General features: G+C 38.1%; 1 protein-coding gene across 1 annotated transcript in view; it reads left to right on the top strand.

Annotated features, from left to right (window-relative positions):
• Window positions 1-14,289, top strand: part of LOC112140511 (zinc finger protein 236) — an 81,779-nt gene that overhangs the window by 50,103 nt on the left and 17,387 nt on the right. Inside the window, exons 18-25 of the mRNA XM_024263504.2 lie at window positions 662-813; window positions 1,331-1,507; window positions 3,093-3,393; window positions 5,795-5,898; window positions 7,129-7,572; window positions 10,099-10,244; window positions 12,646-12,877; window positions 12,961-13,155. Coding sequence (XP_024119272.1) covers window positions 662-813; window positions 1,331-1,507; window positions 3,093-3,393; window positions 5,795-5,898; window positions 7,129-7,572; window positions 10,099-10,244; window positions 12,646-12,877; window positions 12,961-13,155 — 1,751 coding nt within the window. The remainder of the gene's footprint in view (window positions 1-661; window positions 814-1,330; window positions 1,508-3,092; window positions 3,394-5,794; window positions 5,899-7,128; window positions 7,573-10,098; window positions 10,245-12,645; window positions 12,878-12,960; window positions 13,156-14,289) is intronic.

Here is a 14,289-nt window from a genome sequence, read left to right on the forward strand (position 1 = left end):
GCTCGGCGGGATTGCCCGGCGGGCGGTTTCTCTCCGTGGCTCCATGGCGTTTTTTTTTTAGTTTTAAATCAAGTCTTTCTGTTATCAAGATGATGGAGCAAAAGGATTTTGACTCATTTTAATTACAAGTTTCTTATTTCTAGACCCTAGCTCTTAATGAGACAAAAAATCACAACTATGCTGATTTTGAGAAAATCTTTCAATGGTGATGAACAAAGAGAATGTAAACCAAATTAAAACATGGAAAAACATCATGAATGTCTACAAAACAAATGTTTTTTCAAGTATTAAATAGTTAGCAGTGAACCCCCAAATGGAGATATTGAGCCTAATGCTTTGTTGAAGTTTATTTACAACTGCAATAATCACAGTAACACTGAAGTCTATGCTATCTATTCTAAAAGGAAATTAGAAGAGCTAGCTACTACCTACCTAACAACAAAACAAACATGACACGTAGGAGCCACTTCAGTTTGTGCTGAGTGGTTCTGAAGAACCTCTTTTCTTAAGCACTTCAGTATCTAATGCTCATCATTCAGTGGACTTCCCTCCTTTTCACAGTCAAATTGGAGCTGTTCATTTGAATGACTTCCACTGATATGCAGAGAGTTTGCTTTAGAAATCCATCTCACTCCTCATCTTCTCCTTTATGTTGATTCAGGTGCAGCTGGTGCAGTAAAGGTTTCAAAAAGTCGAGTCACCTGAAGCAGCACATCCGGTCTCACACTGGAGAGAAACCGTTCAGGTGTCCTCTGTGCGGAAGAGCTTTTGTGTCAGCCGGAGTCCTCAAGTCCCATCTAAACACTCATACGGGTGAGTAGCTGAAGAAAGACTTCTACATTTTTATTTTAACTCTATTATGCCCTTTGGTGTTTTTAATCAATAAAAGTAAAGCTATATTCCTTTGTATTTTATATTTTTCTGATTTAACAAACTATTTTTAACCCTTTAGCACCTGAGCTTCAATGTTTATGTTCTTTGATTTACTGTAATTTTTTAATTGTCAGAACGATCTACTAGAATTACGTTGACCGTGTTAACAGCTGGTGACGCCTCAGGTTTTAAAGGAGTAATGCATTTTTGATGACCAATTTTCTTTATATTTTCAACTCAATCGTAGAAAAAATCTGTTTTTAATAAACCCGTCCAGTCTCCACTTCTGACTTTTTAATTAAAAATCTTTGTTGTGGGGATTAGCCAAAATTCACTTTGTCCATCTGCAGATAAACTTGAACTAACTCAGAAATATTCATGTGCTGGAAGGAAGGTTGGATGCTTAATGGCGTCCTGGAGGATGCCTCTGATTAAACCTTTGTGTGTCATCTGTCAGGAGTGAAGCCTTTTCGCTGTGATGTTTGCGATGCCTCGTTCACCACCAACGGAAGCCTGAGCCGTCACATGATCATCCACATGAAGTCTTTCAAATGCTCCATGTGCGACGAGAGCTTCAGGACCAGCATGCTGTGCAAAAGACACATGAAGAAGGAGCATGCGGTCGATGAGCAAAGTAAGGAGGCCTTTCAACTTTTTACCTTCATAGTCATTCAAATGAGTTTCAATTTAATATCCTTTAATATCACCACAACATTTAAATAGCGCACACACTCCTTGACTTTCCATAAATCTTCTGTAGTTTACACAATCAACAGGAATCAGACACTTTTAGGAAAGGAAAGTTATGGAAAAATATTAGGGCTGCATAAAATAAGGAAGACTTGCAATGTGCAATCTTAGTGATCAGTATTAGACTTGATTAGATTAGAAATTGATTATTTCAAGCAATCAAGAAAAGAAAAAAATTTATGTGCAATAAAATACATCATCGGAAGTTTACATCCATAAAGACATGTCAAAAACAGGATAACTAGACATTAAGAGATTGCCTGAAACGAAGTGGGAGGAAGCAAACATATATTTCCCTTACATGTATTATCCGGTACATAACTTAAGATTAGATATTTTTATCTTTACAACATAGATTCAGGATATTAATAATCCTCAAGTAACAATGAATCACTTGACTATGTAAGTAGATTTAACACTACACCACTCAGACTTTGTCATTGCAGATCTGTTATCAAAATTTAGACAAAATGTGCTGATTATTTTTCAATAGAAAAACAATCATTAATATTAATCAAGTATCAAACATGAACAAAAATCTATGTATATATATATATATATATATATATCTATAGTATATGTGTGTGTGTAGGTTATTTTTCTTTGGAAAATTGTCCTGCTGAAAGCCCATTGCGATGATGATATGACTTGTGATGCATGAACAAATAGCAAAACAAAATGCTTTATTTGATATGTTGAGTTATTCCAACTGCCATGAGATTGTATCAGCATGTGGGTAAAAATGTAATGTAACCATTTATTGGATCTTAAACCATCTTTTGTGATGTTCGTATCGCATATGCTTATATTGCAATTACGATAAATTTGCAATTTATTGTGCGAGCCTAAACAAATAGTGTCTTCAAACTCGGATGTTACTAACACTCGACGACGTCATAACATCAGTTTTTATAACTTCAAAAAGTTATGATAAAAGAAAAAGCCATTACTTACATTAAAATGTCAACGTCTGAGCGACAGGGAACTCCCACATGAAGAAATGTGTATCCTCCTCCGCGGCACAGCGGTGGAGGGAGCCTGAAGTGACTATCTATTTTCCTTAAAAAATCAATTTTGGACCCCACTCCCCCTATAAATACCCCTAAAATTGGATGGGTAAGGGAAATCTGCCTATAGATTATTTTGCAGTTGAAAAGCTCTCTGCATAAGATATTTTTTTTTCTTGTGAGACAAAATATATTTGTTTTGACTTTCTTAAGATACAGTTTTTGTTGTGTGTATGTTAAAAGATTAGCCCAAAAGAAGCAGGATTACAGGTAGTATCATGGGTTGGACCTCAGAGATATTGGGCGTTATTGAAGCGTCACCAATAGAAATATAACACTTTGTTTAATCTATTTATGTTGTTCTGCTCTGTAAAAACTGTGAAGGCCAAGATGGCAGCATGGTATGGAGATTTGAATGTTTTTATAAGAACGTTTTGAGGTAACGGAACGTGTTCATCTCAGTTACAGGTCTGGACTCTCAGGACGGGGAAGAAGAGGACAATGATGAGGACGGTGAGCTGAAAGCATCAAAGAGGCGGGGCTTGGAAATCATCACCTTCACAGAGGAACAGACAGCAGAGCTGGCCAAAGATCCCGGTGAGGAGGCCTCAGTGTCGGAGCGGATCCTCGCCCAATCAGCAGCGGAGAGGGACCGGATCAGCGAAATCAAGGACAAAGCTGTGGAGCTGGAGACTGAGCCCAAGTTTGCCAACTGCTGCAATTACTGCCCCAAGAGCTTCAAGAAGCCCAGTGACCTGGTGAGGTAAATACAGGTGACCTCTGTTTACCCATGAAGCTGTGGTGCCACTTCTGCTGTGGGTCGTTGGCGGTTGACCTTTGACCTGCTGAAAGATGACTGAAATACACTCATGTGTTAGTGGAACTGTTTAGTCACAGAGAAGGACTTCTCCAAAAAGGAGACCTCAATCACAGGAAGTGTGGCAGAAAGTAAATATTGCTTATTGAATCCTGCGTTCTATCCGGAATAATTTCTATTAGTGCTGACGTTTCTGTCGGTGAGTAAAGAAACATTAAAGAGCCGAGCTTAAAAAGGAGAGATGGACATTTTAGTGCTTGTGAAGCTGCTCTTAAATCTTAAACTCATGTTCTTCAAATAAAGAAAATATAAATATTTACAGGTACAAGAAAGATATTTATAAAGATAAACATGGACTGTAGAATGTTAGATTAGGACTAGTTTAAAAAAACAAACAGTTCAATAACTAACCAGTAGTTGATGCCTTGTTCCACAAACATCTGTCAGCTTTCAGGTAAAGTAGTCCAAGTTACAAGTTAGATAAACATGCTTAAAATCCTCAGTTTTTCTTAGTTCCTTCCTATTATTGCCGTCTGCATTAGGGGTAAGTATTTATGTTTTCTTTCTTTATCTGTGAAGTTGTGCTTAAACTAAGACATGGTCATACCATTGACATGCAATATTTGAATCCTCATTCAGTCCTTAAAGAGTAATCAAAGCCTAAATCAGGGATAGGCCATTCCAGGCCTCGAGGGTCGCTGTGTCTGCACGATGGGGTTTTACAAATGCTGTCTGTTGCCACATTTTTTGACAATTTAAAATAAATTTGTTTAATTCCAGAAATGATAGTCTAAAACCGTTTGTGTGCTGCCCCCTACAGGTTGAAATGGGGTATTACAGTTGAATTATCCAATTGGTTAACTGGTGCAAGTCCCATGTCATTTCAGAAGTTGCAAGTCATAGTGCTCTGCAGCTCCAGCATAAAAGCCCCGCCCATCTTTGATTCTGTAACAGTCGGTTGTTATCGTGTTAGCTTTAGCATAGTTCGTAGGTGTATTTCCTTTGGTCGTCAAGAATATACTGGGTTGCACAACTTTTCAGTGGACATAGAAGATAGGCAACAGTGGTTTAGTGGAATTGGCGTTGAATCCAGCAAACTCCATCCTGGTGAAGAATGAACGTTTCACTCGGGATTGTTCGCTTAATACGATAGCCGTTATTAGCTATGATGCTAGCATCATTTTAGCACTTAGACACGGGTCACCTTCAGTTTGGACGATGAGCTCCTGCTTCAGGAGAAGGTGGAGGAGAAAAATCCTCAACCTCCACAGAAAGTTCTGTGGAGAAACTGGCATCACTTTTCTTTGTACTACTCTCCATATTGAAACGCAGAGTGACTACATTATCTCAAGCTAACCTCACTGTCACTGTCAATCACAGATCCAAACCACACCTTCCCTGCTCAGCCTGCCCCTTTTGTTTAACTGTCCTGTTGTGTGACCCTTTAAGGACACACTTTGATAAAAGTTGTGTTTTTTGGTGTTTGGAATATGTTCTTGTGGAATTATTTTGACAATTAAGAAATTAAAGCCTCAAATTACATTTTTTTAGCTGTATTTCTTTGGTAAATTTGTAGTGAATTAGGAGCAGATGGAAAAATATGAAAAACATTGTAGTGCTAAGGTAGAAAATGCGCTCGGTGAGCTACAAACTTCCTGCTCTGATCTATTCTGATGCATTCATGTGCATGTCATATCCAGTCAAAATAGCAGTGACTATTGTGATTATTTCATTCTACGTTATTTACAGTGTCTAGGTCAAATGAGCTGTTGAACTTCAGCTATTATGTTCACCAGAGAATCTGTTGTTCAAGTCATAATTCCAAGTATTTGATTTTTTAAATTAAGTGTTTCTGGAAGTATTTTGCTAAACTGAATATGCTTCTAAAAAGTGAATCCGTGCAGATCAAAGGGACTCTATGTCAGTAAATTACTTTATGTGATTCGCAGGAGCAGCAAGGCTCGCTAATTACACTCATACTTCAAAAATGATTGAATGCACAAGGTCTCCTTCCTCCGTTTCCACTCTGACTTTCTGCAGGGGGTTTTAAGAGAGTGAAAATATTTTGGAGCAAAAAAATAAAATTCTTGTTTTTGGGGAAAATATTTGTCTTTCAAATTCTATTCGAACTTGGTTGATATTTTGAAACGTGAAAGATGCCAAACATTTCTTTTTTTAAGGCTTCACTTTACGACTCAGATGGGAGATTTTATTTTCTGGGTCAGGGATGCTTGTTAGCAAAACAGCTACAAGTTTCATTTTTCATGCTGACCTTTCTTAGGGTTTTGATCTGTTTCTGTCTTTTATACTTTTATTTTTCAAGTTTGAACATTTGGTTTCACCGTAGGCACATCAGGATCCACACGGGCGAACGACCTTACAAGTGCGATGAGTGTGGGAAGACCTTCACAGTGAAGTCAACCCTGGACTGTCATGTCAAAACGCACACAGGTTGGTATTAGTGACAGTTGATTAGGGCTGCCACTATACTGTGAATACTTATCCTGCTCCTTTCTGTACATTTTTCGGCATGTAAAAACTCATTTAAATTTTCAGCAATTTCAGCAATGTTGGTTTCAAAATGTCCAGCTTGTTCAGGACATTACTGCTTGTATTTTGGCATTCATAAACTTTATACAGTGGTTTTATTGAGCAAAATATGCCCCATAGGAAATGAACTTGGAGTTTAGTCAATATTTTAGCAACATGTTAAAGTTTTTTGGCTAATTTGGAGTTTAGCTCATGTTTTAGCAACAGGCTAACGTTTTTCACTAATTTAGTTTATTGCGGAATTTTAGGCTATTTTGGAGTTTGGCTAATATTTAAGCAACAAGTTAGCTAATTTGGCCTCTACTGAAGTTTTTTGTGCTAATTAGGAGTTTAGCTCATATTTTATCAAAAGGGCTAACGTTTTTGGCTAATTTCTTCTCTCCTCAGGTTTCATAGGCTAATTTAGAGGTTAGCTTCTATTTTAGCAACAGGCCAACGTTTTTCACTAATTTAGTTTACTGCGGAATTTTAGGCTATTTTGGAGTTTAGCTAGTATTTAAGCAACAAGCTAGCTTTTTGGGGGCTAATTTGAGATCTACCAAGGTTTTTTTGGGCTAATTTGGAGTTTACCTCATATTTAAGCAACACACTAAATATATTTGCAAAATTGGCATGTGTTAGGGATTTTTAAACAATTCTCTACAAAATTTTAAGAAATTTATGGTAAACTTCAGCGCTTTTTCATAGTTCTTTAGCAAATATATCATTTTGCAAATAACTTTTGCATTTTTAGCAAATCCCTTCAACAAATAAACTTAATTGCCTCACCATTTTCAGCAAAAAGCTTCGGCAACTTCAGTGACTTTATTCTAGTTTAATAAACTATCATCTTCATTGTCTTTAATTTTAGTTAGTTTAAAGCTAATGATGGTTTAGATGTGTACGTTACATCTACTTTGAACATGACCTGATTAGTCGACTGTTAAAATAATCGTTTGTGGCAGCCCTTCTGTTGATTATTCTGCTGCACTCTAATTGCTGAAAATTTCCTGCAACAGATATTACTTTTTTTTAGTAACTATCCAACAGATTTTTATTACATTTATATTCTACTGAGAAATAGGATTTCTGAAATTTGAACACGACTTTTGACTTTTGACTTGCCATTCAACGTGCTACTTATCTCTGCAGGGCAGAAACTGTTCAGCTGCCACATGTGCAACACCTCCTTCTCCACAAAGGGCAGTCTGAAGGTTCACATGCGCCTCCACACCGGCTCCAAGCCCTTCAAATGCCCCTTCTGTGAACTCCGATTCAGGACTTCGGGGCACCGTAAAACCCATATCCAGTGTCACTTCCGAGCAAGCATCGACAGCCGCAAGTCCAAACGCTCCTCCTCGTCTGCTGGTCAGGCCAGGCAGAACCAGGACCAAGGCGCTGGCCAGGCTGGTACCTCCAGCCATGACCAGCAGCCAGCGGTTTCAGAAGCTCTTCAGCCCGTTGGTTTGCTACAAACTCCCAACGCCGACCCCAACATTTACCTCCCAGCCAATCAGGTCCTGACGGGGCAGTACGATCAGAACTTACTACAGCAAGGCCTCGTCGGTCAGGCGATCCTGCCTGCTTCCATGTCAGGTACATTTTCTCCCCAATCCAGAACATTTTTGCTAAAAGGAAAAGGCAGAACCTTATTTCTAAAATATAGTATTTACAAGCACTTTGAAAAGAAGAAAATATTTCAAAAAAACAAGCTCAGAAATGCTTTTGTGCAGCTGAGTAGCTCTCTCGCCGTACCGTCGGCAAGCGATCAATGCATTTACGTTTTTTTTGGGTGAAGGCTTACAGTGCAGCATCGCCACTGTTGCTCAGAGCGACATGATTCATGTGAGAGTGTGATAAGGCCAACGCCAGGAAGATTAAAGAGCCTTATCTTCATGAGCCACCTCCTCTGTGCATCATTTCCTCCAATCATGGCTCCCATTTTGATCTTTTCCTTAAGAAAGCTGCTTTTTTTGTTGTACTTAAAATAAATCAAAGTGCCTCCAAACATTCCTCATGATGCCTGGATCTGCTGTGGATTTATTTTTGAGGGGATGTGGGGCTCAAATGACTTTAAAGTTTGACTGAATACAGAGCTTTTCAAGTTTTTCCAGGCTTTTTATCAGAGGAGAAGACACAAAGCCTTGCTATTTAATTGAAATTTAAAGGGGAAAGACGTGTTTTTGTAATTTAGCCTTTAATACTGAACTCATGTTTTAAGCAAATAAAATTAAAGCAGCAAACAGCGTTGTATGGGCTGCAGAGGCTAAGTGCCCCCGCCGTCGCATCTTGTGACCCGCCCTCACTGTTTGAGCAGCTGCTATACACCCCTCTCTATCTCCTTCTGCCACCTCCATTAAAGCTGCATGAGACAAATTCATTAGAACAAACACATTTTTCAAAAAGGCGACTTTTTTGTGGTTTTATCTCTATAGCAACCCTTTTGTTTTTTGATTGTCTGAATGTGACAAACAGGTCTATGTTGTTTTTAAAAGAATCAGTAAAAGTAAACTTTTGGATTTCCTTGGCAACCAAGGTTTTTTTTATCAACCACAGCCACATTCCTAATATATTGATATTGTATGTTATATTGTTTCGTTAATCTTGAACCAGGGATTTATTTACTACATTTTCACAATATTCTGGTGAAAAATGTGCAAGCAACAGGAAACTGCCACTTTTGCTAACTTGCTATGCTAATGCTGTACAAAATTGACAAACTTTAAAACCACATTTTTTTCCCAAGTAGCGTCCTAATGAAGTTTGATAGATGAAAATCCTTGGGAGTAATTTCAATTTGAAAAAAGGCACTAAAAGGTTTTTTGTTGTTGTAAAATTCAAGATGGCAGCCTCTTCCCAAAGTCAAAGGTCAATAAAACCTTCGGACTGTCTGTGGCTCAAGATTCCTTCCATACTCACTATATCCACAATATAGTGCGTTTACCATTTTGCAGTGCGTTCTGAATCTACAATTATAAAATGGAGTGCACTAGAAATTTCCTAGAAGTCTTTGTGAAAAACTAGCATGCATCGATGCTCACTACATTAGCGAGTAAAGACCACAGTGCATTGCAGCCAAACAATTTTTGCGATAAAAATGTGTTTAAATGTAATTTTATCATTTTCATTATCAAAACACAGTGAAGTCATAAATAGGCATTGTGAAATGTTTGTATTGATTACATTTTCACTTCATGAAATTGGTGACGTCATAACTGGTGTTTAGCCAAACAAAAGTAAAGTCGTAAGCATAGTTTCTGAGTTGCTTTCAAAATCCAGGGTGCTATATTGTCCTGCACTATATTGTTTTTTTAGTAGGTAAGGATTGGGGTGGAAATTTGAACATAGCCAGAAACATTTCATGAAGTTTTCTTTTTCATATTGTGGAAAAATGTGGAATTTGTGAACTTGTGGCCACCCCATAATCATTTCTAAATGTCCTTTAGATACCCTCAACATGTGTATTTTGGTTTCGTTAGCTGAGTTTTAAATATTCTTTTAGCCCCATAAGACATTCTGGGCCCTTTTTTTTGCTTGCTTAATGCCATCTTTATTTTTTGAGGGGTAGGGGTTGGGTGTTTACTATATCCAAAATTCATTTTCACCGAGTACTAGGTGTATGCAAATCTTGGTGAAGTTTTAAGTATGTGGCGAGGGCGGGGTTTCTGCTTAAAGAATTGCAAAAACAATCTTGCCCTTGTAGGCCTGGACTGCTACGGAACAGAATTGACCCCTTCTCAGGTCAATGTTTGGCTCAGATCTGCTTTGTGTAGACATGGGAAATCTAAATCTGTAATGTTTAAGCAGCACAATGCATAAAATGCATTTCCTGGTAGCTTTATTGTTTAAAACATGATAGATGCCCTGTAATTGAAAGTGACAGAGGGGACCTGCACGGCTGTCTGTGATTATAATATAGATTAGGCTTTTTAATCTGTCCAAACCAATTCGAGGTTTTGATTTTATCAACTTTTTAATAGAATTTCCTTCCACCCTTGGTCACTTAAAAAAAAAAAAAAAACTCTAAGAATGAATGCGTCTTTGTCTGTATTCTTGTTAGTGCTCGACAGCTTCTGTTCCAGCTGGCTGACATAGATCTTTGTGTGTTTGCGTGTGGCGCAGCTGCAGGAGATCTGACCGTGTCTCTCCCAGATGGACTCACAACTCTGGACGGCATCCAGCTGCAGCTGACTCAGGCCAACCTGGTGTGTCCCAGTGTCCAGATCTCTGGCATCGATCCCACCAACATCAACAACATCACACTACAGGTGAAAACCATCGTGGAGCGGTCCGGAATTCATCAAACTGAGCTTAGATTAGTCAAACTGTGAGGTGCATGCTCTTCAGGGACAGAGGAAAGGTTTGCTGGTTGATTAACAGAAACTTAGATTACACCTTTCATCTAAAGATCTTACAGTTTTACCAAATAATGTAAAGAAAAGTACAACAACACAATGAATGTAGACATTTTTTCCTCATGTTTATCATCTTTTTATGTTGTTCATTGTGCACATGAACATCTGACCAATCACAAAGTAGCTCTTGCATTAACACTTTATCTGCCTGTTCAACCAAACGGAGGGAAACCTTTAGAAAACATGTTTTTAGAAATATTTATTATGTGTATTACTTCCTAAGTTATTGAGCCCCTACAGGGAAATTGGAGAAAAAAATTGAAGTAATTTATTTTTTATTTGTTTAGTTATTCAAAAAATGGAAATAATAAAAAATAAAGAATTCTGGTTAGTAACAGATGTGCACCAGACAGAAATTCTTGATCACCAGTTAATATCTGGTGTGTACCAGTTACTAACCAGAACTTTTTTTGGTAAAAGTTAAATCAGTTAAAAAAAAAAAAAATGTGCATCGCAACTGATGCACACCAGTTACTTTTTTTTTCTTTTGTTTCAATTTTTTTGAAGCCCCTAAATAGTTTTAAATATATATATATATTTACTTCAATTTTTTTCTTTTCTCTTTTTTTTCCTTCAAACTCTTGTTAGAGGTTAAACTCTTAGGATAATGACTTGGTCATGGAGGGCTGACCGATTGGGTTGATCATAGACTTATGCAGCCACCTCGGAATGTCATGAAAATAAAACACACCATTGTTGTGCATGTGATAAGTGTATAAAGAAGTATTGATACATTCAATACAAGTGTGCACACACTCGTGTCGTATGGGTGATGCTGTTGTACGGTGCTCTAGTCGTTAGTAGGGCACTGACTCCTTACTGACCACAAATGCTGCACACACCAGTGCACAGGTGATCCAAAAGTGTTCATTGGATGCCAACACAAACTACACTGTCTAATAAAAAAAAGAAAATAAAAAAAAGAAAGAAAGAAAAATATACCAGTATATGGCATCGCTGCATCTCGCACACTTCACCCTTACTTACCCTAACGAGTTGTTTAAGAGTTCACAATGACCTTTGCCCACAGCATATCCGTGCAAAGAAATTTTCATTTTCCTTTTTTTACTTATATATTTGGCATTTAAATCAAAATTGGTGGATAAATCTTCTTGAGATGTAACATCTTGTTTTCGAGAGGGTCCTCCTTTCCAGTACGTAAACAGATTCAACAAGAATGGGAGAGAAAACAAATCAGCAAAGAAAACTAATTGACAGTAAAGACACTCGCACACATTCATACACTGGCTCACAATATACACCTCTCCTCCTTAAAACAATTCACAACAAAAGCTTACACAACAAAGTGCAGTGGCTTCCATTTGGGAAAAGTGGTGTGGTGTACAACCTTAACATTTCACGTGGACCAGCTGTGGACTCGCCCATTTTTTAACCACTTGGAGTAGGGGTGTGTATTGGCAAAACATATCGCGATACATGTCTCATGATACGATATGTATCGTGATATATCCCAAGACTGTAACAGAAACACTTGGGTTTTTTTTTTTAAGAGTATGATGGCTTTACTCTTTCTTATCTAAGCTTGCAGCAAAGCACAGAAATCTGCATTTTTATATGATACCAGCACCAGTGTGGCACAGAGTTTTGGTTCAGGACCCATTCCAAGTAAAAAATAGGTAGTACATTTACAAAATGTAACATTTAAACCCTGTTTCATTCACATCTTGAGTAACTATTGAGTGAACTCTTCAATTTCCGTCAGTCCTTCCAAAGCTTGCTTTAGTTTCGAGTGGTAGAGAAATTCTAAAGAGTTTTTTTTTCAGTAAGGTAAGAGTTATCTGGAACAAATCGAAGAAGAGGTGAAATTGATAATACCAAAAGCTAAAAACCGTAGAAACTCAACAAGTATGTGTAGAAAACACTCAAGATCACAGCTTATAAATTGAGGGACGTCTGAAACAATATAAAGGAAAAATGTAACAAGTATGAGTCTAAACGTCTGCAAAACCCTGCAGGTGTCATTCCAATTCCATTTGTTCTGGCCTTTTTTATTACTGATCTATTGATTTAACACAACTTGATAAAGTATCGCTGCTGACTTGGACACTCAAAGCTGATGGTAACTGGATTTTATCTCTTACAAACCTGGAATAGATTTGTAGATTTGTATCACAATCTGAACACCATTTACTGCTAAAACTACTGTCAAGCATTTATCTGATAGAAAAAAATCCCCTGAATACAAACCGTTTTTCCTCCATTCATTTCATATGAAGTATCTTTTCATTTTCAGATCGATCACGCCCTCTTCCAGCAGACCTTACAGCAGGGTGGTCTCCTCTCTCAACCTCTGAGCGTCGACACTGGCCTGGTTTCCCACTCCGGCAGCCAGCTTATGTCTACCACTGATCCCTCGGTGCCCGCCAACGTGGTCATCCACCCTCTGACCAGCCTGGCCCTGCAGCCGTCCTCCATCACACCTGCACAGGTCTCGATGGCCGGACTGTCAGAACAGGACTCTGCAGGTATGAATAAATACTTAATTGTTGGATGCAATCTGTTTTTATGCAGGTGAATGGATATTTACGCCTCTCTGTGGGTTGTGCAGGCTCTCAGGACTTAAGCCATGTCATGAGCAGCTCTGGGTTAGTGGCAGGAGGCGGAAGCAGCGGTCAGGAGATTACTCTGACCATCAACAATTCCAGCCTGAGTCAGGCTCTCGCCCAGGTCCAGGCCCAGGCTTCGGCTGCCAGCTCCAGCAGCGCTGCAGGAAATCCTCAGGAGATAACTCTCACTATATCAGGTGCGATGCAGGCTCACCAAACCTTTTTTTTTTTTTATGCACAAGGGACAACACCCATAACGCAAACAAACAACAGAGATAAACTCAGCTGAGCAATGCTGCATTCATTATTATTCTACTGCACACAGAGTCTTTTTATTGAGATTCTTATCCTTCACACTGCAGCGCGGATAAAATCATATTTTATTAACCTTTTTTCTCTCTTTTGATCCTTTTTTAAAGCATGAAAATAAAAAATACATCATAAACATATTGAAAGTATGATTGTTACAGGGACCCTACAGCTCTAAATTGATAACAGATTCAAAACAGAAAAATTCTATTAATTATGAGTTCTCATATTTATCATCATCTTATAGGATTTCCTTTAGTACAAGCATTATAATAATGACATTAAAAGCATTTACTTTGTATTAAACATTTGAAAAGAGAATCAACTTCTTCTGAAAATACAATCAATAACAGACCTGGTTCCTCACATTTAAATTTAATGTCGTTAAAGAAAACAGGAGCTTTTCTCAGACTCCCCAGGCTCCAGCTGGTGTCTTAGCTGTCCAAACTCGTTAGAAAAAGAAAATCTTCTCTTATTGTTTCTTGTTTTAATGATTCACTCTGTCCTTGAACCCGTACTTGGGTAGTAGCTTGTTAGTCTCTGAATTTGCGAATTAAAGTGTTCTGAGTTTGTTTGCGGCGGTCTTTCAAAAAATTCAACTGAAATTAAAGCAGAGAGCGACGTTGTATGGCCATCAGGCGCTAGCCGCCCTCGCCGCCCCCTTTGACCCGCCCCCACTAGCTAAGCAGCTGCAACCTGGTCAGAAGTACGTGTGAGAATTTGATGAAAAAACGAACTAACTTTTTGCAGAATGACAGCTTTTCTGTTGGTTTTATCACCATAGCAACCATTTAGTGTTTGATCATTTGGGGGTAATGAATAAATTAAAGTAATTTTTAGAAGAATCGGTAAAAGTATATTTTTAGATTTCCTTAGCAACAGGGTTTATTGCTAACCAATTACAGATCTCTAATGTATTAATTTCGTATGCCATATCATTTTGTTAAGCTTAAGCCAGAGATTAATTTATTACATACAACATGAAAACGCCACTTTTGAAACCCTGCCAAACTTTATTTCCA

The sequence above is a fragment of the Oryzias melastigma genome, linkage group LG16 (assembly GCF_002922805.2).
Source record: "Oryzias melastigma strain HK-1 linkage group LG16, ASM292280v2, whole genome shotgun sequence".
NCBI lineage: Eukaryota > Metazoa > Chordata > Actinopteri > Beloniformes > Adrianichthyidae > Oryzias > Oryzias melastigma.